Here is a 26,429-nt window from a genome sequence, read left to right as displayed (position 1 = left end):
GAGAAACATCTTAAGCAATGAGAGACCACGGTTCTGTGTTCTCTTACGGCCTCTGCTTTAACTGCCTCTGAGGCCATTAAGCTTTCACATTTATTCAAACATAAACACGAACATTTCCCCTTCGATGTCTTTTTTTTCCCTCCCATAATAATCTGTACTCTAATTCAAAGAAATGCAATTTCATCGTTGGTTCACCAGGCTGATGTTTGAGAAAAGATCGTGTGATGCAGACCATAATGACTAAGGAATAGAATGAAGGCTCCATGGGCAGATGACTTCAAGCAATACTGTCATTTACTATAAAGTGCTTCCTTCCCTGATGAAAGGTTGGGGGAAATTAAGCTCTAACTGCAGCCATGAATTGTTATATGCTGGATGTCAACTGTCACCATCCTTGTGAATGGTGAATCTCTTAACTCAGAAAAGACTCTGGCCACTAGGCAGAGGGGGCTGAGGAGGGCTGTGGCCATCACGACGGAGTTATTCAATATTATTGCTCTGCTGGGAAGTGCCAGTTTTACCCCAGCGCTATCCATATGAACAGCCACACAGGGTTCATACGAGCCACAGCTGAAGCAGGTGGTTTCACTGAGTGCCTGGATGCTGCATGGTAAGAAGATTTTGGTTTGACTCATGTCCTCAGTCAAAAGTGACTCTTCCTGGCCAAAGACAGCCTGTCACCCTCCCTGTCTACGAACAATTGCAGGACGCTGACCTCCTGCAAACAACAGAAAAGGGACAAGCCATTTCTGGATAAACAAGCAACTCACAGGTCAGCATTTGCAAAAGAGGGAGTGAAACAGCTGCCAGAAAAAAATTAAGCAGATTTAGAATCTGTTTAACTCTAAACTCTAAACATTTGGAGATGGAAGGGTCAAATACTTACTGCAAACAGGGGAAAAAAAGCCCTTGAAACAAGAAAGTCCTATCCCAGAATGTATCTAAGTAAGCAAAAGCTTCATATGGACACCAGAGCACAAATCTCCAGTCCTTCAGGATGCTCTGCCTCTTGGGAGATGGACAAAGATCTGGAAGGGATGCCCTAAAGGGAAAGCCAAGTGCAAAGAAGAAACTTACAATCCCCTCAATATTAGTGTTAGTCACTCAGTCGTGGATGACTCTTTACTACCCTGTAGGCTCCTCTGTCCATAGCATTCTCCAGGCAAGAATACTGGAGTGGTTATCCATTCCCTTCTCCAGGGGATCATCCTGACCCAGGGATCGACCCAGGTACGCGGGTCTCCTGCACTGCAGGCAGATTCTAATCCCCTGGTGGGATTAACTAGTTAATCACCTACTCTGTCCCTATCATTCCATAGTGAAACTCTTTTCTCTCTCACTCTTTCATGAGTATACAGTGGAGTTTTCCAGAAGTTATATGATCTCACAAAAAAGATTAAAGGAAGAAACAATATGAGAATACAGCTGCCTATTATAAAGCCAGACAATAAGATTGGCAAATATGTAAAACAATGTCACTCTTTTCACTACCATTTTTTAAATAAAAATGTTACTTACGTTTAAAAAAAGCAAGTGATCAGATGGTCATGGGTGTCCCTGTTGGAAGCCAAAGGTAGAAGACAAGCTTGGGAAGAACAGAGGAGGGGTGAAGAGCCTACAAAGCATCCCCTTATTAGCTTCCATGGATCCCACTTTCTCTCCAGAAAGTCATGGGCAAGATGGCAAAAAGATGAAGGTTGTCAGGAGAAAGCAAGGGTAAAGTCAGACCTGGACACCAGGGCTAGCTAGCTGACCAAAAGCTGACACTGCCTGCCCACCACATTGCATGGGGAGAAGCAGGACTTGGCACCGGAGGACAGCTCGCATGGGTGGAGTAGGCACCTGTGTCAACAAACACTCCACGGAACAGGCTCAGAGCAAGTGGGAGCCCAAGAACCTGCAAAGTGAGACCCAGACGAAAGATTTTTCCTACCCAAAGGTTTTCCAAGCTGCAAGGTGGACATAATTTCATGGTCTACCAGAATAAATGATTTGCAGCATACTGTACAGCATTATCATAGATACTCCAGGGAAATAAAAGCCCAGGAAAATAATACGACCATTGGTAAAGCCCTCTCATCAGTAATTAGGAGGTGACTAACAGCACTCCAAAGCTTAATGTTCCTTGACAGCTCAAGACACTTTCAACCCTAAGTCTTTTATTTTTCTTTTTAATCATCATATACTTTGTTTTCCAGTAGAAAATATGAACTGGTTTCCTTGCTCTGTTAGACAGCAATTTGATGTATCCATTCTCCCATACCCACTACAGCAAATATCCAAACAGTTCCTAACGTAACTATTTTTCACATATGGATTGATCCAAAAACACACACAAGAGAAAAAAAAATGGCAGTTTTTTTTTCTTTGTAGGTAGTAATCAAGGTGATTTGTTTGGTTAGTTGGGTTTTTCTAAACAATTATTTTCTTATCCAGAGGAAAAAGGTACTAGCTCAGTGTAAATGTCAACTTCTAAAAAGAAGTATGTACCTTTTAGACAAGAGGAAAATAGCTCTGATGTGGGAAGGAGGGAGGGTTTTTTTTTATGTTAATGAAACATTGTTCTTTTAAATGGCAATTGACAATACTCTTACTAACATTAGTCATAAAAAATTATTCACAAATAATTGTAGCAGAGCTTTGTGTCCCAGGCAGGAAAAAATGTCTCACAGAACTACAGATGACTTTGTAAGATAAACACCAGAATTTGTCATCTGGTACTTATTCACCACCTACTGAATGAAAGCCCACAAAGTTATTCTAAACTGTAGACTATTTCCATGTGAAAGATCCATTCAATGATATTTGTAGTCTCATAAATGAATTTCTAAAGATCATAAATACGCAGAAAATTTAGAAGTCAATCATCAGGCTTATTCCCCACCACTAGTCAGTGTTTCCCCTCTAGTGTAAAATGTCTCAGATTGATGAGCTTAAGACCTTCACAAATATTTTCACCATATGGCTTTATTTTTTCCAACTTATCTGTAATATCTGATGTCCTCCAATAGTATCTCTAAGTTTTGCTTCCCTGTTTTCCTAGCCACTATCCTGATTTCATCAGGATAGTGAAGTGAAGCCCCCTCACTTCATCATGCTGAACTTCTCTAATTTCTCCAAGCTTTGAATTTCATAAAATCCCTAGACCATAATTCTTCAACAGTTTTTCCACTACCCCGACTGAGGACACCTCATTTCCTTCTGGAACTTCTCCAGCCTCCAGAGCACAGACCCATGACTAAACGCCCAATCCCCTCCAGCTGACGTTTTTTGGACAGAGATACTGTATGGATTATGCTCACCCCTTTCTGCACGTCTTGCTCCTGTTCAGCTATATCTCTCTGCCATCTCATGTGTCTGCTCTCCAACAACCCCTCCCCGTTCCACCATCACCTCTTTTAAGTTGGGTTCTCTAGTATTGTTGAAAGAGCCTTTTATTATGGAACCATGTCATAGCATGCACGTTTGAACTACTTTCTGAATTAGATTGTTCTTCAAAGGCAGACACTATGACTCTTCTTTCTGTACCCTTTCTGGTATTTAATACACAGCCCCCAAACCAACTCTACTCAATCGATGATTATTGACTGAGGGATGATGTTATGGGTGTCTAGTATCGACTTGGATTGTATATATCCTGCTGTGGAGATAAAAGGTTCTCAGACAGGGCTTTCTAATCAGAATAGTACTAAGGTCATTGTCTACATGGTACATGAGAAATGCAGGAAAACAGTCACTCAGTTCTGCTTTTTCATAAGAACTAGCCTTTGCTTCCGTTATTTTTTGACATTTCAGATAAAAGCATTGAGGAAGAAACCGGTGTAAAGGGATAAATCTCAGATGTCTGAAAAACACTTTCAGTTTTTGATTGTACTATTAATATGCATAAATAAACCAGAAGCAGCCCAAAGAATCAAGAATTCCAAAAAAATTTACATCATGTGTGCAAATCCTGGTTTTACTCCTGTTGTTACAAACAAAATGCATTGTAACCTGAAATTCTCTCTTATTTGTGTGTATATACTGACCCTAACCCTAACCCTAATTAAAGACATTTGAGTTTGACCATCAGATTTGTTGATTTTTCAAACCATTCTAGTCTTCGTCTACATTCAGAATGAAATCATGTTTGGTAGTGACAATGTTGTCTGAAATTTCTCTTCACAAAACCTCCTTCAAAATTCAGACATCACTAAAGAATAAAAAGAGGAAAATAAAAGGCCATTTTGATATTAGAAAAATTCTTGTTCTTGTAAGAATATCTGCTGAATCAAATACCTAAAAGTCCTAAAAGTGAAGTAAAACATCCCTTCTTCTATCTGTGTTCCCTGGACCTGGGTCCTGAGCAGCGGCGTTACCTTCCAGAAGCCTGGTAGCTGGGCACGACTCCAAGTCAATCCAACAAAGTGGCAGTATGAGAAACCAGGAAACGTGGACCGATTTCTGGGGCAAAAAAACCTAAGCATTCCACAACCAGGTGGGAAAGGAGACCAAGGATATGGGAAACTCTTGGCAAAATTCTGGGAAGAGATACCAGGAGGGCTCATTATTTGCAGCAAAATTTGATGGAACTGGATCCCAACTATTAATGTGTGTAAGAATTATTACACGGGGCTCTTAATAACACTGTGGATTTCTAGACTTTCCTTCTTAGTGAGTCTGGGGCCAGGCCCACAAATGAGTATTTTCAACACACTCACCAGGCAACTGTGATGTGGGAAACCGCAATTTTGAGAGACACTGATCTACAGGAAGCACCTTTCACTTCTTTATCCTCTAAAATCCTTACAGTACTATCCTTTCTAGAGGTCTCTGGGCATTTCTGAGGAAAATAGGGAGAATTAGACAATAGGTCCTTTAATGGAACAAAAGAAGAAAGGTCAAGATTTTATTACTTCAGGGACTTCCCTGGCGGTCCAGTGGTCGAGTCCCCGCTTCAAAGGCTGGGGGGATGGGTTCAACCCCTGACCCAGGGAACTAAGATTCCACATGCCATGTAGCCAAAATAAATAAACAAATAAAATTTTTAATCTACTTTTTAAAAAAAGATCTTACTCCAAATTCTTAGGTCCTTACTAACATGAAAGCAGCACCTGGGCTCTCTATCTCACACCCACAAGCAAACGAGCAGATAAATAGCAGATTGAGGGAAGTTCAAACGCAGCTGCAGTCCCTGAGTTGTACAGACAGGCACGAGCCTCAGTTCTTCGAGTCTCCCCAGCAAAAAGCCGAGTACATGACGTAAAATAGACATCCAACAAACATTTGCTATAGACCAAGTAACTTTAGAGCAGTAAGTTCACCTCTTAAGTCATCAGGGAGATCCCTAGTAACCCCTCAAAACTGAACTGAAAATGTCTGGTGTTATCAGCTGTGAAGGAAGTAAAACAATGAAATGCTAACTACATACAAGCAATTATGTTTCAAAATCACTGTTTTTTTTTCCATCCATATATAGCCACCAACAGATATATAATAGAGATAGGTAGATAGATATAACAGAGATAATTGCATAAGAATGCATTAATGCTATCATATACATTTTTTAATTATTTCAACTTTTTTCCCCTTTGTTTGGCTCATCCTGGATAGGTTTCCAGAACAAACTCTAACACCTTAGTGTATATTAGTTCATATTTTTCTCTCTACATATATAATCTTAATCAGACATATAGAAATACAGACAAAGACGCACAGAGGGAGTGTTTTGCAACTGATACACTTTTCTGTATCTATAGTTCTCATTGGGCAATATCATAAGGACATCCCAAATTTGAATGGCTGCATAATATCGTTCCGTCTGGGTTATCCTAATGTATTCCACTACCACTTTGTTGATGGGCTTTCAGTTCCAGTTTTTTGCTGCCACAAACAATGCAGACCGAGAGACCCTTGCCCATATGCCTTACATGTTGATATTTCTTTTTCTACAGGAGAAATTTCCAGGAGCGGACCTGCTGGATCAAAGAGTATGTATATTTTTAAGGTTTAACAGTTGTTGCCAGACTGCTTTCTTTAAGGAAGTAACATTTCACATTTCCAAAACACTTAATATTTTAATCAAGATAAAATTGTGCTTAGAGGGCAGTGAATCCATAACCTCTCTGTGCCAGCCTCTAGCCTCTGCCCAGCCTCTATATTCAGCCTATTCTTCTCGGCTCCTCCCACTGGCTGACTTGACCACACTCCCTAAAACTTGGGGCTCTGATGACCTTTGCTGACTCATGAGCTCCCTGTAATTATAAAGTTTGCGTATTTGTACTTCTATACATTTTCCAAAGGAGAATTTCAATGGCTTTCATCAAACTTCCAAAGGGGTCCCATGACCCAAAAAGAATGAGGGGCCACTGCTCTGGAGTCTGCAGAATAACAAGAGGATTGGGATATTGCTGATGACATGATTTAATTCTCCTGATGATAATCCCCCCAAAAGTGGATTTTATTGGAGAAGCTCTCCTGTGTCCATCAAACAACTAAAAATATTTTATCAACATTATTTTAAGAAGGAACAACCTCTACAAACAGTTTACAAAAGGGCACAGGTGCTGTAGAGTTATTTTCAAAACCAGATCATTTCTTCTCCAATATATAGTTTCTCAGAGCAGTTGGTATTTGATCCATGTAAAGGGAAAGAGAGTCGTTCTGGGCTTCCATTCAAAGAAAAGGTAAATATCTCATCAGAGAATGTGAGGGGAAGACTAGACAGAGTGCAGAAAAAAAAAAAACAACTGTTTACAGAATTTGGGAGAATATCTGTTGAGGAACTCAATAAACGCCTCTAAGTCAGGGGTCATGTCCCCCTCTTCAACACTGCTGGTTTCTGTCCACACACACCTTCACCCCAAGAGCAGGCAGTGTCTGGTCAAAGGAGGTATTCAGTAAATGTGTTTAAAGCAATAAATAATCGAAGCAACTTTATAGAGAATTAAATTACAGGAAGTACGTGTGGGTCCTTACATGAGATTACTTTGTTAGCAAAGGTTTGAAATCAAAAATGTCTTGATTTTTCTTGATTTGTAACTAATGCCAAGAAAGAGTTAGAAAAGCATCTGTCTACTTCTCAAGAAAGTATCTAATTCTTCATTCTTATAAGATTATTTCATTAAATTACTTTCTTTGTTTCTATTTCATTTCATACATTATCACCCTTATCATCAAACGGTATAAATATAATCCAGAACTGCTTAGCTGCGTTATCAAGTAATAACCACTACATTAATAAGACCTCTAGCTTCTGATTTAAAGTCTGAAACAAAGGATAAAGAAAATAGATATAAAAAACATTAAATTAATTAACAAACTACACGGAGAGTAAGGCCCGTCAAAACAGGTAAAGCTTTAATGATGTCTCTGCTCGTTATACTGTGAAAAGTGAGTGATCTGCCCTCTGGAATAGGTGATATTTTGAAAAAGCTCTCATTACCTTCCTTCCAGTAATAATACCAGCTCTGTTTCACCTCAGCTAGTTCCTAAAACATATGGAATGACTAAAAGACACAGGAACTGCAGAGCTCATTTACATGATGGAAACTAAGATTTCGAATGGTGCAGCTGTTTCAGAGTCCGGCAGTGAATTAAATCATACTTAGTCATTTGATAACAAAAGAGAAAAGATAATTCACGTGCTCTAGTCTTGCAGGTTTTCGAGGAGACTATTTTCCAAACATTGTCTCTCTAAGTCAGCTTTATTATATTATTATATGTATGTATATATATGTGTCTGTATCTGCATATTATACACATATATATACATGTGTATACATATATGCACAATGTATACATGTATGTTGTGTGCGTATACACACATACATATAAACATTTTACATGTATTATGTGTAATAATATATGTAGTATATATACATACCTAAGACTTAAGTGGTATTCCTGTAGAGAATAAAGTATTCTAGAACAAAAATTCTCTCAGAGCCTTGGAGATTATCCAGTTCTAAACAAATCTTTAGAAAACGTATAGAAGAAACACAGATAAGATTTACTTTGGTTTTAGTTTTAATGATTAAAAGTATTGCAGCCATACTAGAGATTTTTTAAATCTGTATAGAGGCTCTGAAAAAGGGAAAGCGGTAGTTACTCAGTCACGTCTGACTCTTTGTGATCCCATGGACTGTAGCACCAGGCCCCTCAGTCCATTGAATTCTCCAGGAAAAAATACTGGAGTGGTTAGCCATTACCTTCTTCAAGGGATCTTCCCAAGCCAGAGATCAAACCCAGGTCTCCTGCATTGCAAGCAAATTCTTGACCACTTGAACCACCAGGGAAGTCCTGTATAGGAACTCTAAGATTGTTTAATTAAAAATAGGGTCCTTAGTTTCACTGTTCTTCACTTCTGTAGTTTAAGTATGTGAAATCTGGTATATTTAGTTGCTTGGTGTCTAAAAGTACTGTGTGCTTAGGAAGCTAAATCTGTAGCTAAAGGGGCTTGTTAAATTTTCCTTAGAAGATGTTTGCAGAGAATAGATTCCCTTGAAATATAAACAATTTCATATTAATAGGAATTCAGAGCACCAGTCAAACGGAGCCTAGATATCCCTTCTAGTTAGGATCAAATTTGAGTTACCTTAACTTCTGATCTACTATTACCCTTATGCTTGACCACCAGAAATTAAGACAGGCAGGAAAGGATGAAGGAAGGGAGGGGAATTCTAATTGCTCTCCTCACCCACTAAAAAAAGTACAACCAATGTTTTTGGAAACTTAAGTAGAGATCTCATTTCAGAACACAACACAGTAATTGTTCCAAATGAAAGCTTTTTTAAAGAATGAAGCCTTCTATACACAATGGAGTATTACTCAGCCATTAAAAAGACTACATTTGAATCAGTTCTAATGAGGTGGATGAAACTGGAGCCTATTATACAGAGTGAAGTAAGCCAGAAAGAAAATGACCAATACAATATACTAACACATATATATGGAATTTAGAAAGATGGTAGCGATAACCCTGTATGCGAGACAGCAAAAGGGACACAGAGGTATAGATCAGTCTTTTGGACTCTGGGAGAGGGAGCGGGGGGATGATTTGGGAGAATGGCATTGAAACAGGTATAATATCATATAAGAAACGAATTGCCAGTCCAGATTCGATGCAGGATACAGGATGCTTGGGGCTGGTGCACTGGGATAACCCAGAGGGATGGTATGGGGAGGGAGGTGGGAGGGGGGTTCAGGATGGGGAGCACGTGTACACCCGTGGCAGTTTCATGTTGATGTATGGCAAAACCAATACAATATTGTAAAGTAATTAGCCTCCAATTAAAATAAATAAATTTAAATTTAAAAAAGAAAGAAAGAAAGAATGAAGCCATCCTAGTCATCTTTCTGCACAGAATTTCTCAAGCCAGTTTCTATCTGTACAAGGACCATGTAGAACTCCAGGGGGCAGTCCTTCTGAAGACAGCAGATGCTACAAGCAAAGTTCTGAAATAACATGAAATAATAATTAGACCAAATAATTTCTGGCAAAAGAACACACAGGGACTTTATGAGAGGTGAAAGACTCAGTGCACTCATCAGGCCTGCTGCGTGCTGCTGGCTACTACCAAGAGGACCTTTCTGAGTCCAACAGTGGACAATAGATTTGGTTTTGCTGATTCCATGATGAGACACTGACCTCGGAGGCAAGCAAGGGTGAAGTGCTGGACCCAGGCGGACTCATTTTCTGCTCATTTTCTCCTTTAACTCCTCTGAGCTCAGTGGCATCTCCTTACCCGCCTGCTCCCTGGGCCCCTGCTGGCGTCCTGCCAAAGGCTATGGCTGGTGACCTCATGTTGTCTTCTTCCCCAGCTCAGAAAAGGCCTGCTGGTATCGGCCCCATCTCTGTCTGTCCTGGCTTCTCACCGAGGTCTCACTGGTCCTGCCTGCCTGCACACCATCCCTGGCCCCTGGGGCCCGTTATTCCTTCCTGGCACTGCCCATGCCAGCTCCACAGCAAGCACCCTCGGCGTCTCTCTACTGTCTCTACGCCAGAATATCCATCCCCTTCTGCGCCACATGAGAGACTAAGACGCGGAGAAACAGGACTCAGGTTCCCTCCCTGCCTGCACGCCGCATAAGCCCAAGTATGCCATGGAGGCAGGAGGAGGTCTGCAGGATGTCTTGTGGCGTGGTCTTCCCTGCTTCTCGCCTTTCTCCACCCATCTACCATGCCTCCCCCATCTTCCCTCTCAGAGACTTAAGCCAGAAGAGAGAGGGGAGGTCACATCTCAGGCCCTGATTTTTTCCCACCTTCCTTCTACAAGATACCAAGGCCAGAAGGGAAGACAGGCGGCCCCTTCGCCTGGGACCATATTTCCTCCTTCTCAAAGTGGGGGTTGCTCTTCTCCTTTCTCTGGAGCCATAAGTGTGAAATAGTAGGGCAGAACATGATTTATAGAAGACAAAGATGAAAAACTACATTGATGTTGTATTTTCAAGACAGTCTCCTCATCACAGCTGTTACACCATGACCTCAGAGCCACAGTATTGATAGGCTATATATTCAGATGCCTAATTAAAGGACAAGTCATCTGACTCTGGCACAGAATAAAAACAAGTAGCTTGCTGCCTGCCCTCCCAGAGAACTGCACCTCCACCCTCCACCCTCCACCATGGGCTGTGGGAATGATGTGGGGGGCAGGGGCAGGATGAGCCCAGGGTACCAGAGAACCACGCTGCTGGGACTCTGAGAACAGATGGAAAGAATATGGGTCATTTCAGGAGGATGAGGAGGAGACCAGGCTCCAATGATGAAAGGCTCTAAAACTCCATCATGACACAGCAAATCAAAACATCTTGGTTATTTTGCTGTCCGTCACCACTGACATTTTTGCCTCTTACATCATTTTATCCAGAAGTGAAAGAGAAAAACAATCTGACTTGTGGGAGATAGTGGGGGCGAGAGTTAACATCTGCACAGCATGTTATGTTCCCTGAAAGAAATGTGCCACATCAAGTGAATTAATATTTCTCCTTTGAAGTACTGATTCACATTCAGCCCTTCCTATATGTGAAACACAATCTCTCATCATTTTCACTGCCTCGAAACCTTGAAAAGAAACATGCCGAAGCTTCTCCCTGTGAACTTTTACCTTTACATACATGAGAAAGCGCTTATTGTGCGAAATAAGAAGGATCACCGGAGGATCAGAACACAGCATCAAATGGTGAAGAATCAAAAGATGGGAACTATAAAGCTGCCAAAATTAAGTTCAAAGAAAACGGAAAATTAAAAAGCAAATATGAAAGGCTTCTTGTCTGAGAGCAGCGGAATGTAAGCATTACCTACGAAAACTATCTGGAGAGACAATCTTCTGTTTAGAAGTCTGAGCTTGTCAGATGAGATAAGGAACAGTAAGAGGACCCAACAAAGAGCAAAGAATTGTCAGCTAAGATTGCGAAGTGGGGAAAAAGAAAAGAGAGAGAGACACACTTAGAAATGGGATCCACATCTGGGCAGGAGGCAGCAGGCCACTCTGAGATCCCCTTATGTATCTGTCTGCTGAGAAGCACTCAGGCCTCTAACACCCTGAAAATGTTTTTAAACATAACTATAATACACACTGCTCGCTCTACAGCTCTTGTCACAGTTGCAATTTTTCCTACGTTCGTTAACGTTTGTTAATTTTTTATTATCATCCTCTCCCCGACTAGACCATAAATCTCTGGAGAGTAAGGGCTTTATCTGGTTTTGCTCACTACGGCATCCTCAATAGCTAGCACAGAATTTGGCATATCACTGGTGCAGATGAAAAACTCAGGTCAAATTTCTGATCGGGTGGGAACCCCTGGGGTGAGATTTGACACACATACAGAGGATGGACTCCAAAATAGCTCTTCAGTTGTCTTTCGACAATTAGTGATGTTCCCCAGTCATGGATCCGTTGCTTTGAAGGAAATCCATCCTCAATGATACCTTATTAAAAAGCAGTTGCTACCTGAGGGGAGTCTTGCATTAGGTAATAATTTAACAACTTCCTGGATGGATAGATGACAGACAACTGAGAGAAAAACCCTCTGGAAATGGAAGACAGAATTAGGAGACACAGAAAGGTGCCAAGGGCAAGCTAGAGAAAGGGAATGCTGGACACAGCCTTACCTCCTTGACCTTCCAGAGGTATGTATTAGACACATGCCTTTGTTAATTCCACAGAGATGTGTAACTATTCCCTATAAAAAAAATCACGCTACCTTCTCACCTTCCTACTATCATATATCCTGTTCCCTACGCACCATGTTTTGTATGCCTCCAAAGAAACATGGAAGATTAAAGAAGAATCACATGTAAAGTCCTAGCATACATATGTCATAAAATTTAATCTTCAAATAAACCTTGTGGTATAGATACCATCCACATTTTAGAGAGAAAGAACCAGATGCAACAGGTCATAGGTGTTTTCACTACTCCTTTACTTGACCTCCACAGTCTCCCTCCTAAACATTTGTATCTAGCTCATCCTCTGTCATTCAGCAAACCACCATAGATTTCTACTGCTAGTCTCTTTCTATTGGGTATGAATCTGTTATGTGACAAACTGCAACTAAATAGCAATGATACCAAACTTATGTTAATATCACAGTAAGATATTAATGGAGGAGGCAATGGCAACCCACTCCAGTACTCTTGCCTGGAAAACCCCATGGACGGAGGAGCCTGGTGGGCTGCAGTCCATGGGGTCGCTAAGAGTCAGACACGACTGAGCGACTTCACTTTCACTTTTCACTTTCATGCATTGGAGAAGGAAATGGCAACCCACTCCAGTGTTCTTGCCTGGAGAATCCCAGGGACGGCAGGGCCTGGTGGGCTGCTGTCTGTGGGGTCGCACAGAGTCAGACACAACTGAAGCGACTTAGCAGCAGCAGCAGCAAGATATTAATAAGATAAAAGTAAGAGGATACAGGGTCCCAAACTGCTATCCTCACATTGCTTTGAAATTTTCATTTAATTCTGTTAAGAGAAAAACTTTAAGAAGATGCTAACAATATTAAAAACTAAAATCCAAAAATGATTTAAAAAAAAAATCAACACAGATTACAAAATGAAGGCCCAAAGGTTCCAGAATCATTCATAATTGACTCATCATCATCTTCAATTTCATTTTATCAGGACTCGTAAATTACACACACTCCATTTAAGAATACAGTGAACCCCAATTCTCCATTATTTTCAGGACTGCAAACAACTAAGTCAAGTGGGAAAGTGTCTTTGTTTTAGCGTTGATTTTCAGAACTCAGCCCCACAGAGGCCCAGGGTTTCCTAAGACACTCACCCCAAGGCCCTGGAAGCGGAGGATGGGGAGAAGCAGAGGGAACACAGGGAGGGGAGTTTGCACCCCACCTTCCCTTGCTTCAGCCACAACTGTCCTGTTTTGCTCTCTTCCTAAGAAGACTTCCCCTCAAAATTCCATTTGAAGAACCATTTCCCCAGCTTTAAGAAGTCTTCAGACTTCTGATGAAAAATGTTCAAAACATCTGTCCATTTTCTTCCACTGAGAGCACTCTACACAGCCTGAAGAAAAAACACTTGCTACAACATCATGTGAAAATAAAAAGTTAAACAATTCTCTCCTAAGGGGCCTTTTCACCTGAAGTTTTTAAAAAGTTTAGGGACTGCCCAACTTACAAAAAGTTTGTGTTCGGGAAGTTTAGTTTACCAGGCAAGTCTTTGGAACTCAAGGCTCACTTCCCCACAAAAAGCAATGACATTCTGCCGTCCCAAGGCATGCAGAGAAAGCCAGATGCTTCACAGGTAAAGTACAATGTTACTAATACACTGGAAGGAAAAGTTTACACTTTTGCACCTTATTGAATGGGTTCCTGCGGGCCAGTGGGGGTGCCTAACCTCCAGTTCTGTTATTTCTTGGAAGCAGTTCATCCTGTGAGATGTGCTAGAAAGGGAGCTAGTGACAGCGGAATGCTGCCTTTCCTGAAACTGCAGAGTTCCAGGGCCGTCCACATCCACTGGGGTCAGTGGCTGGCCATGTGGGCAGGCACCAGTCATCTGCAAGCTAGATAATGCCTGCAGCCACTGCCTGTCCCCAGTTCCAAAAAGCTAACTCATGGTTTCCTTGTTTATTCTCTGGTATTTCGTATCATTTTATTATGACAACTGGCACCTAATACAGATCCCAAAAAAGCTTGAGAGGATCTAACACTCAGGCAAAAAAAAAAAAAAAAAATGGGGGCTGGCAAAATTCATAACCCTCTCAAAAAGAGGATGACAGAGGAGAAAAAAAGGAAAAGATAACAACATGTAACCATAAATAACTTCCTAAGTTGGACTGCAACTGCTTTTGTTTTTCCTTCATTTTGGCTCATTTGGTAAGCTAATGAACTAAAAGAAAAGGATTAATTTTAACCAAACAATTACAAAGGATTTCAGAATTTCAAAACTCGGAGTAATGAACAGATGAGTAATGTGACTCATTTAGCATCATAGGTTATCAAAACAAGTAAATAAAATATTAATAACCAATTTTCCACCAAAACTGTTGAGCCATTCAGAATTCTTGATATCAAAACTCAAAGGAAATGCTCTACCACAGAATCAAATCATTTAATATGCTAACTTTAAATGAATTGCCAGTCATGAATACTACCATTAGGGCAGGTATCTTTCCATGTCTTTGCAAAAGGTAGAAATACTCTAGTAGAAGTGCTTGCATCTCTCACAAACGAGGAGAGGGGAAAAGAGAAGAAGGGGGAGAGGAAGAAGGGGAGGGAGAGGAGAGAGAAAGGACTTCTTCCTACGTGTGACTTTTGCACTTTATGCAAAATTCCACCTTTACATACACTGCACTATCAGCTGGCACCTCAAGTATTTGCTTACACATCTCCTTTTCCAGGCACTGTCCAAGTAATGTGACCAGAGTACTGGTTGAGACTGGGGACACTTGGGGCTCACAGATCTAGGTTCTATGTCAAGTTCAACTCCTTGCTGTTCGAAAGGGCAAGTTCTCTAAATTCTTTAAAGGTTGAATGCTTCATCTAAAGAGGGATAATAATAAATTCCTGTCTCATAGGGCTGTTTGAGAGGAAATGAAATAGTGCATGTAAAATTATGTGCCCTGAATGCAGCAAGACTGATGATGGTGATGATGATGATGATGATGGCGATGATGGTGATTTTCCTTCCTTTCCTTCCCGCACACCTAGCACAATTCCTTGCACATAATAAGTAGTCAACACATGCTTCTTGAATCAAGTTGAACTTCTCCATGCTGTCTGTCTGATGAAGTGCTATATTTTCTTTCTGAAGAAGATGGTTTTTGAGGAAAATCATACAGAAAATCTGATGCCTTCACTTGCCCAGTACTTGGAGACCACATAGCACTTTGTACGTCCCTCTATCAACTGTCCCACCAGCCATGAACTACATTCACGCTCTGCCTTGTTTGCAGCCTGCTACCTATGTGACAGAGAATAAAATCAACCTTTCATGAGACAGTGAGCTCCTTTTTTCTTTTGCTTTTCCAGAGTTAGGCACGTGGTAGGAAAACAATAAATGCTTGTTCCTGGACCAAGTAGATGGCATCTGTAGCCACTAACTGAACCCAAAGGGAGAGAGGTGCTCTCTCAAGGAAGGGGACAAGGTTCATATCAGATTCTCTGTCAACCTTCAAGCTCCATTCAGAACCCTCCTCTAGCATGAAGCATGACCAGACCAAGCCATACTCATCCCTCATCTTCTGAATCCTCACTGTAAATGAAACATGCTTGCTTGAGTGGAGGAGGGAGCATGTTAGTCCTATTTACTCAGACATCCCATGAGCTCTGGGAAGGGAGGATTAACTAATTATAAATTATTTTGCACAGAACAAGGACATGTAATAGGCAGGAAACAAATATTTGATTTCTTGATTTAGTTCTGTTTTCCAGTGTGCTCGTAGTACTTCTCCAGAATCATCTAATTAATCCTAACTTGAGGAGAAGAAAGGCATATTGGATCTGCACAGACGGGAGCCAAGTCCTGGCACCCTCTGTGGTGTGAATGAGCAAGGGGTGTTCTTGCCGGCTTTGCAACAGTGCCTCTCTTTGGCCAGCACTCAATTTTTTGAACTAATGGCTTAGCACACAGAAAATTAGCATTTTACATAAACCAAAAACTAACTGCCAACCAAGTCTTCATGGCATTGTTAACCAACAGTAAACTGTACTCTGAGTTTTTTCCTGTTAATTAAGTGGACTGAGAAGTGGTCCCAAGTCCCCCCAAAAAGAGGGTGGAGGGAACTACAATCTCCCCTGTGATCAGATAAACCCGCATGAACGTAAATTAGATCCACTGCAACTGAGAGCTGACTACTCTCATTGCAAATAGCTACAACTGACATTTTCAAAGAGTGTTAGCTAGACCCCTTCCTCCTTCACAAATTCTGCTCTTCTCCCTTTTCACGTCGAGGATTCTCAGGGACCATGGTAATAATCATCAGCCTCCACAGTCATATCATCTTTTATTACTTTTCAAAATGCTTTCACGCCTAACTCCTTGTTTGACACCTGCAGCCACCCTCAAGACAGGTAGGCAAGATCAGATAGACTGTCTCACTTTACACAAGCACAAAGAATCAGAGTGGCTGGCCCAAGGTCACAACCAATCAACGGTGGAAGGGGGACCTCAGCTCAGCCTTCCCTCCCTGCTCCTCAGTGTTATTCTTCCTCGATGCAGACCAGTGGGCTCTCGCGTGAGCCACGGAGCATCGTCCTACACCATGGCAGGCAAGGAAACGTCTCTGAGCGAAAGCGGCCTAGGCTTCTCAAGAAGAGACTGCATGTCCCTGAAGAAAACACTGTCACTCGAATCCCTGGTCTTAACTGCTGTGTTTCTCCATATTGAAGGCACATTTCCATCCAAAATGGTTGACTGGGAGCCAATCGTGGTGTTCTCATCTTTGTTCATGCTGTCAGCGTGACATATGAAAGAAATATGAATAAAGTGACAGGATGAAAACAAAGCTAGCGGCTGGTGTGAGATACACAGACAGGGTGTTAGCCCCACACTCTCTGCAACTGGGTCAAGTTAACACCTCTTTCTCCCCTACATATGCAGTGTGGAAAAGCTATTTATAAAATGTTTTTAAATATTTAGGACCAAATAAATCAATATTGTTGGAAAACACTTCCTCTGACCAGAACTCATTTACTTTGCCCAAGTCCCATGTGGATAACAGAACCAAGAATATCAGGGTGATCCAAGACCGGGAATAAAACAGACGTTGGGCACTTGCTCCTGGAATGCCCGCCCGGGCTCGCTTTCAGTCTGCACGCTGGCTGGTGACCCGGTGTGAAGAGTCCAACAACTGAACAGTGGTCTTATGAATAATATTAAGAATCAGTAGCAAAAAACAGGCCTTTCAGAAATTACCTGACTCTGCAATTCACTTTGCTGCTTCAGGCGAAGGTTTTCAGGTGTATCTGCCACCGTGGTGAAGGACTGCTTTGGGTAGTGTCTGTGGAGACATTTTTTTAAAGAACACAATTAAAATATTATGACAGCAAACAATGTTTTAACCCCAGTCATTTCATTCTGCCCTTCTGTCACAATGGCAGAGGTGTCTCTCCTCTTAGGTAAGGTCCTGTCTATCATGGGTCCCAAGCCCTCCTCTGTTCTCAGGACTCTCTATGACCCACTTATCTCCACCGTCTCCCAGAATTTCACCCTAGGCTTCTCTATGAGCTTCTTCCCGTCAGCACCCGAGCACGCACAAGGCTTTCCTGACTCCATCTTCCCTCCACCCACACTACTCCAGTGTGAGGTTCCAGAGTTCATTTTCTCCCTTCTGCCAAACTTCCTGACAAAGAGGCCTCAACTCACTGTCTCTGCTCATCTCTTCCAACTCTCTCATCAGCGCTACGCATTTTAGTTCCTGTCTTCAGACACTCCTCTGGTTAAGGTTACAACGGCTTCCAGTGGCACAGAGGATCCCAGCCACCTCTCGGTCTCGCTCTTGCTTAGCCTCTCCTCTGACTTGAATCGTCCTCCTCCACTGGTGTCTCTGTGCCCCCACACTCCTGGCCTGGCCTCTCCCCTTCTAGCTGTTCCTCCTCTGTCTCCTGGGACTCCTCTCTGCTCATCCTCCTTCGTGGTTCTGACAGGCTTTTCTTCTCTTAGTGATCTCCAGGGCGATCTCATTTGTTCTCACAGCTCTGGGTACCCCCGATATCATGCCAATCACTCCCAAATCTACATCTCTAGCCCAGCTTTCTCTCCTGTGTTTCAGATCCACTGGCATTTCCACTTGTGTACACCCCATGCTTACCACAAACTCAGTCTGATATCCAACAGTCCATCACCCCACTACAGTCCCAAAATGAATTCTTTCCCCTGCGCTCTCTCTTTCACCCATTAGTGTCCAGCTGTCTACACCAGAAACCTGGAGTAACCTTGACTCTTCACACATCTAATTAATCCATTGCCAACTCTATTGATTCCATCTCCTAAATATGTCTTGACTCTATTTATATCTCTCTGTCTTCACTGAATCTTTCATTAAAGGCCACATTTATCTTTTAGGTAACAACCATGCTTGCCAATCTTGCCCTTCTAATCCAACTCCCCAAAGCAACCTTTCCAAAATGCCAACCTGATCATCTGACTCCTCTGAATAAAACCTTCCCAATGCTTCCCACTGATCAGAGAAAACAGTCCAGCCTCCGGTCCCCCACGGCCTCCACGGTCAGCCTTCTGCAAACTTCTCACTCACACTCTGCGCTCTGGCCATGGAGCTCACCCTTCTCTTTCCTACCTCTATCCCCACATGCTTCTCCCTGGCCAGGAACTCCCCACTTCTTGGCTAACTCCTCTTTATCTCTTAGTTCTCGCCTTAGATTGCACTTCCTCGAAGAAGCCTTCTCACAAATGTGTCCTGGAATGTACTTTTCATCCCATTATAATTTTTTTCATATTCATTTGTATGTTCCTATTGACATATCTCTGTCTCACAGTATAAGGAAAGTCCCGCAGCAGCAAGGCAGGCTATCTTTCCCTTGTCAGAGCACACTCCACATCTGTCGGGGTCTGTCTCAGCATGAGTATGATTTCAATAAATATTTGTAGAAAGAAGAAGAGGCAGGAGGGAAGGAAGGAGAGAGGAAAGGAGGGTGGGAGGAGGGTAAGAGAGAGAGGGTCAAGCCATAAGACCATAGCGCATGGCAGGCTACAGAACAGCTTCACTGCATTACATCATATACGATGGCATGTACGCAAGCACACAGGCCCTCCTGGTGGTGAAGTGAAGGCGTCTCCTCCCATGTGTGGCTAAGACATGAGTGAGTGCCTCCGCTCCCGATGCCCAGCTGGCACGGAGGGTACATCTGGCTCCTGTGACTCTATCACCACAAAAGCTGTGGAGCTCAGAGCCATCTCTCAAAGAGCTCCCATCCTTCTACTTCCTTCTCCCTGGACCCTCTTCTTGGTAATGCCCACCCTCCATCTCTTCCTGCAGCTTCCCAAAAGTCCTCTAAGCCTCACTATTTCACCATAAGTTCCTTGCTTTATAGAGCAGATACAGACCTAATTTAAATTTGTTCATGATAACTCAGGGTCATCTAAATAGACATGATCAGACCATGATACAAAACAGTAGTGCTTTCAAAGTTTACAAAGGTCAGGATGGCCTAAATGCCATGAGATCACTTTTATGCCCGTTGACTGGCAAGAGAGTGTTTCTCATACACAGAAGTCAGCCTTCCATGGTCCTCTGCCTTTCTGGTTTCCTTCTTCTAACCCAGACTAAGAAGTAGAGTGCAGTCAAGTTTAATGAAATGTTGGTAAAACTAGAGTTACTGATTCAAGTGAGGAAGCTGTGATAAGGCAAGGTCTCCCCTCCTTATCCTGAAGTCATAGACTTGGTGTCAGCCACACACTGGGGGCTACTACAATTAATTTATTGAAGTATAGTTGACTTACAATATTATCTTACTTTCAAGTGTACAACGTAGTCATTCTTTATTTTTATAGATTACTTGGGAGCAACTGTGCTCCAGACAGGTGAAGCTCAGCAGACAACTTCAGTGTGCGTGTTTCAGACCATTTGCAACTCCATCTTGGAAAGCTGAACTAAACTGGACTTGTAGCCACTATGCATGTACTGCTATATGTTAAAGCTAAAATAACAACTTAGCACATTTCCTTTTTCAAAATACATTCTGCAAAATAAAGTTTCACAGAGATTTTCGGGACTTCCATAATGTTTAATTCACAAAGTATATGTATTTTAATGACTTTTGAAACTGTAATTAAAATCTACTCTCAAATGTGTTACAGAAAGTATAACCAGTTGAGACTGTATTGTTCTAACTTGCAGGTCAACTCAGTTTAGGGGAGGATTTGGAGAGGACAATTTTCGCCTGTCATTTATGTTTAATTAAAAATTATGTTTAAAAGTTAAAAATTATGTTTTAAACACAAAATAACTATTAAACAGAATTTTTAAGGAAACATAATTTAAAAACTAAACCGAGTTTTTATTGAACAGCATCCTAATATGGAAAAATGAATTGGCAGTGGTGGGGGGATTCAATGTGGCATTTGGTCCATACCAGGCAAAAATGTCTACTTGGATACTTACAAAACATCACTTGCCACACTTATCTCTCAATTTAAAGTAACCATTTCATGAAAATAAGCTATTCTCACCCTTTGACTTTATAATGGAAAAAGTGATAGATCTGAACTTATACCTGAATGCAAATAAAATACCACTTTAATATGTTTGAAATCAGCAACCCAAACTAAATTCTATTTGGAACAAGGTTTTACACCTTTGAAAAGAAAAACAAATTGAAAAGCTTCTACTGTTTTTATTTATTTTTTTTTAAGAGGACATACTCTGCTCACCTGATAGCCAAAGCAACACATTTACTGATACACAGTACAATTATATTGAGGACTATAAACAGATTGCGATGCTTTGCATTTTTTCCAATATCTTCCCAATCCTAAAATTTAATGATTTTGTAATTACGGGTAATATAACTTTCTCTAAAGATGCATTACAAGAGAAACTATCCAAAGTTTTGACAGAGAAGAAAAATTCAATCTAGTATTAATAGCCAAAATATAAAAAATGCTGAAGAAACATGGAATTCATATCTGAATCTACTAGGAGTCATGAGTAGTATAACAGATTAAAACCTAAGACTTTGGAGACCAAAGTTATCTTCAGAGCTAGCAAAATTCAAGTGAGTAAGGTCTTGGGGGGAAATGCCTGACAAGCAAAAGACAGTGGAGTGGTCTCATGAGTTGGAACCATGAGACACAGATGTAATAAATGTAATTACAGAGAGGGCTGCACACACTGTTTATATTAAAAATACTAATTACAACATCTAGAGAAGTCTAATTAATTTTGCCAAACTGGACACATCTGAAAACCCTGGATTTCTCAACGTCATGTTCATATAGCAATGTCCTTCTAAACTAACCTGATGATATTCTGCTCTGAAGTCATAGTCTCAACTCCCACTCACCCAACACCCCACTCCCAAAAGAAAAACAGACCCAGAAAAGCAAATGAGGGCTGAACGATCCCTCGTGGGATCACAGGAACAGAGAAGCAAAGCATTTTAAAATTAACTGATGGATATAGTTCATTCTAGCTCTTCCCAAATACTGCATTTAAATGATTGTAGAAGGGCTTCCCAAAATAACTGCCTCAAAACGAAAGCTTCAGGAAAGATCATTTCTTCACTAGGCTTAGAGGAAGAATGACATTTTTCTCCTTGTCCATTTAGGGACCAGAACATGGGGCAGAAGGCATGGGAGCATGAAAAATGAATGTTCAAAGGGAATAATTAAAAAAAGTAAAAAGAAAAAAATTACCAAAGATGGAGTGGGTGAATTGGTTTTAATAAATTCCCTGGATAATAATATATAATCATGGAAATATGAGAAATAACACATTTCTCATATGTGTTACAAGCTGGTGGAAGATCTGAAGAATATCAGAAAATGTTTAAGCATCATAAATAGAAGCCTCTTAGCTGAAGTATGCAGGAATTGGACAAAGTGTATGTGTCAAGATGAGGCTGACAGCTGCAACAAATCCATGCTTCCATGAAATGCTACATTAAAAATAAATAAAAAGAGAAAGAGTCAAGATTATAACAGAATACTACAACTGAAATGGCAAAGTTAGGTCACGAAAACAAGACTTCTGAATTTTTTCATCTCTGTGAGATTTGGTTGATAATATAGGAACACTATATGCAACCCACTCCAGTACTCTTGCCTGGAAAATCCCATGGACGGAGGAGCCTGGTAGGCTGCAGTCCATGGGGTTGCTAGGAGTCGGACACGACTGAGCGACTTCACTTTCACTTTTCACTTTCACCCATTGGAGAAGGAAATGGCAACCCACTCCAGTGTTCTTGCCTGGAGAATCGCAGGGACGGGGAAGCCTGGTGGGCTGCCATCTATGGGGTCGCACAGAGTCGGACACGACTGAAGTGACTTAGCATAGCATAGCATATGCAAACAGGAGACCAAAGCTGGGCAGAGTGAGGAAAACCGTGTAATAAGCAAACAGCACCCTCCCGGGGGCTTCCCTGATAGTTCAGGAAGTGAAGAATCCGCCTGCCATGCAGGAGACCCAGGAGAAGTATGTTCGATCTCTGGGTCAGGAAGATCCCCTGGAGGAGGAAATGGCAACTCACTCCAGTATTCTTGCCTGAAAAATCCCATGGACAGAGGCGCCTGGTGGGCTACAGCCCACGGGGTCACAGAGAGTCAGACACGACTGAAACAACTTAGCAGCACAAACTCCACGGAGACAGTAATGAGACAGAACACCATCAAGAACCCAGAACCTCTCACTTTTTACCCAGAGCCCAGGGTTCATGAGAGCGCTGGAGCCAAGCAGCCTGGGTTCGGACCTGGCTTTTTCCCCTCCTGTGTGCCTTTGGGCAGGTTTCTTGATCGCTCTGGCTTTAAGTTCCTCATGTGTAAAATCAACACAATGATAGCGCTTCCTAGGCTTGTTGCAAAATGAACACCTGCAGAGCATTTCAGTGTCTGGCTCAGAGTAGGCACTCAATTAATAACAAAAAATACTATCGTTACCATTACTTCTACTATCACTTTCTCTTTGCTTTACTGCAAAGCAACTTAACCTCTGTGTCTCACTGCCTTCATCTAGGTAACAACGATAAAACACCCCGAGCTCTCTCATGAGCTTCTTGCTAGAAATACATGAAATGGAAAGCTTCTATAAATATGAGTTATGAGTAAACCACTTAGACATATAAAGCTAAGATGATCGTGAATTTATTTACCGTAAATTCTGTAGTAATGGTTCTCAATCACTGTCCCTGGAGGACAGATGGCAGCAGGCAATGCCTGGAGACATTTTTGGTGCCACAACTGGGGAGATGGTGAGGAGGCACATGCTTACATGCATCTAGCAAGCAGAAGCCAGGGAGGCTGCTAAACATCCTACAATGCACAGGACAGCCCCCACTCCAAAATGTCAGCAGTGTCGAGGCTGCGAAACTCTACACAATAAATACAGATTTCTAACATTATAGGGGGCCACTAATAGGACTGCTAGCTGTTTCCAGCCAAACTCTGATTTTTTTCTTTTAAATTTTCATCTGCCCGGCAAAGTCAAATGGTCTGCCATCTCCCCCTAAACCTGTCCACAATCTGGGTCAGTCCCTCCTCCGCACCAGCACTCAAGCCTACACACCCTCTCCAGTTTTTTGTTTCCTGGAACACTGTCAGCTCTACTCAGACCAGGAAATCTAAGAACAGAGCTCAGGTGTCAAAAGCATTTGTTATTATATCATTATTTCATGAAGGCCCCTGAGCAGAAGAGTAAATACAGCAGGCCCCAACGCTATTTATGAAAGGCCAGCTCTCAAGGTCGACCCTCAGCTGGCGCCTAAGAACTTGGATTCCATGAGGCGGGGGTGGGTGTGGGGGGGGGTGTGGGGGGGTGGGGGGGGGTGTGGGGAGGTGGGGGGACCGGGATGGGAGGGGGGCGTTCCCACCACCACTAGCTGGAAAGAGTGGAGTACTGTGCCTAAGCTGTTTGCACAGACAATACGGTGAAGCAGAATCCTAGCTTTCCTTCTGGGAGTCTGGAGTTTGGGTACATGCCAGACAGAAGCGCCTATGTAAACAGCCCGCAGGTGAAAACTCTGGGAGCAAAGTCTCTAATGAGCTTCAGCTGGTTGGCAACATTTGACACAGAGGGGTACTCAGAGCAGCCCCCGTTGACTTTCTGGGAGAAGACTCTAGAAGCCTGTGCTCAGTTTCCTCCGGACTCTGCCCCATGCGGCTTTTCCCTTTGCTGCTTCTTTATCTTTTCATTATAATAAATTACAGTCATGAAGCCTGGGAGACCCCCTAGAGAATCATCAAACCTAGGAGTGATCTTGGGGACCTCAGGCCCTCTTCTCGTTAACAACACTCATGAAGAGGAAGGGTATTCACATTTTTAATACATTATCTGCTTTAAGAAAATGCAACTTCATCTCTAAAAACATTTATTTTTAATATTTGTATATTTATTTGTTTTCGGCTGTGCTGGCTCGTCACTGCTACACAGGCTTTTCTCTAGTTGTGGCAAGCAGGAGCTGCTCTCTAGTTGCAATGCACAGGCTTCTCGTTGCAGTGGCTTTTCTTGTTGCCGAGGACAGACTCCAGGGCACGCAGGCTTCAGCAGTTGTGCAGCACTTGGGTTCATTAGTTTCAGCTCCCAGGCTCTAAAGCACAGGTTCAATACTTGTGGTGCACAGGCTTAGGCGCTCCACAGCAAGTGGGATCTTCCTGGATCAGGGATTGAACCCCTGTCTCCTGCATTGGTAAGCAGATTCTTTACCACTGAGCCACCAGGAAAACCTTATTAACAACATTTAAAAGGCAGAAGGTCTGACTTCACGTTATTAAATTGGCTCTTCAATTTGACCTTTCTGAGTTAGGTGAGGACCTGATGACTTTTCTCTGGACCATTTTTTTATGCTCTGATTTTAACCAAGGAGGTAATTTTATCCAAAGGTCAAGATCTGAACTGTACTGGATAGTGGAGAGATGATAGGTTTGTACATAATTTTAAATATTTCTTCCAACTATGAACAACTCCATTTTGTAGCAATAATAACCGTTTCACATCACTCAAAATTATCTTTAAAGAATGAAAAATAAAACATTTTAAAATAATCAGGCCCACCACCAGGGTTCTCTATGAAGCTACTTACAAAGGATATGCTTCAGCAAGAAAGAAAATAATTCCAGAAGGATAAGCTAAAATGCAAAAACGGAATGATGAGCAAATAAAATGCTAAATGCAATGCACCACACACATGCATATGAACACATACACCCACATACACAAACTCAGTATGAAACAAGACAAAGCAAAATACCTGACAAAAAGACAAGAGGGTAGTATGAGAATAAAGCATTCAGAGGTCCTCTGTTCTTCAGGAGAAAGGTTAAGACATTATTGAATTTTAAACTGTGTGTAAACATATGTGATAAAACCCTAAGGGTAACCACAAAGATATATAATGCATAAATTCAAATCCTATAAAAGAGAAAAATCAAATTTTTTAAAAGTGCCAAAACTCTAACAATAAAATTAAAACCGGAAAGAGAACAGAAAGGAAAAAAGCAGCATAGAATAAATAGCAGCACAGAAAATAAAAAGCATAAAGAGAATAAAAGCAAATATAGCAAATAAAAGCAAAAGAGAATAAAAAGCAGCATAGAAATTTAACAGTTGGGAGAAACAATTCAATAATCACAAAACTGTAAATGGGTTACATCTGCTGGCAAAACAATCAATATACAGTCATATTTTTAAACTTCACTATAAAAATAGCAATCTCAAAATGAGACAAAATATACTTTAAAAATAAAGGCATTATTAAGAATAGAGACACTACATAGTGATAAAGACTCAATTCACCAAAAGAGCATCGTCTTAAACGTAAAGTTTTTAAAATATGTGTGTGTGTGTATGTGTGTACATCTATATGGAAAGAGAGAAAGGGAGAGAGAGAGATTGTGTGCAGATGCAAAATTGATGACAGGGAAAACTGGCATATTTACCAATATAGTGAGAGATTTCTATACCCCTCTCCCATTCATTGCTAGGCAGACACAAAATGAGTAACTATATTAAATATGTGAAATATGAAATATGTGACAATAACACTATTAAAGTCTTCACACAGGGCTGGTATTCAACCTCTCTAACAACCAGTAAGTACATCGTGGGCACCCAAGAATCAAAACGGGTCTCAGAGCTGGCCCATCCATGAACCACTGGCAGGACTCACCAGTGTGAACCTAGGATCACCAGTCTGCCTCTAATGCAGGAAAAAGTAGGAGGCCAACATGTCCCATAAGGAATGACAGCAGAATCATACAAAGCAAGGAAAAAACTGTCTCCGCTATAACAGCAACTCTTCCTACGTGGATCCTGCCCTATGAG

The 26,429-nt window shown here is 41.6% G+C and overlaps 1 protein-coding gene across 2 annotated transcripts in view; it reads right to left on the bottom strand.

The window, feature by feature from the left end:
• The window catches only part of NEBL (nebulette), a 378,828-nt gene that overhangs the window by 220,515 nt on the left and 131,884 nt on the right, over positions 1-26,429 (bottom strand). For both annotated transcript variants that reach the window (XM_086334546.1, XM_086334545.1), the window contains exon 3: positions 17,354-17,438. In XM_086334546.1, the coding sequence (XP_086190672.1) occupies positions 17,354-17,438 (85 nt within the window). The remainder of the gene's footprint in view (positions 1-17,353; positions 17,439-26,429) is intronic.

The sequence above is a fragment of the Bos grunniens genome, chromosome 13 (assembly GCF_055505025.1).
Source record: "Bos grunniens cultivar Pamir isolate PY7600 chromosome 13, Bosgru_T2T1.0, whole genome shotgun sequence".
Taxonomy (NCBI): domain Eukaryota; kingdom Metazoa; phylum Chordata; class Mammalia; order Artiodactyla; family Bovidae; genus Bos; species Bos grunniens.
This window is presented reverse-complemented; position numbering and strand designations above follow the sequence as displayed.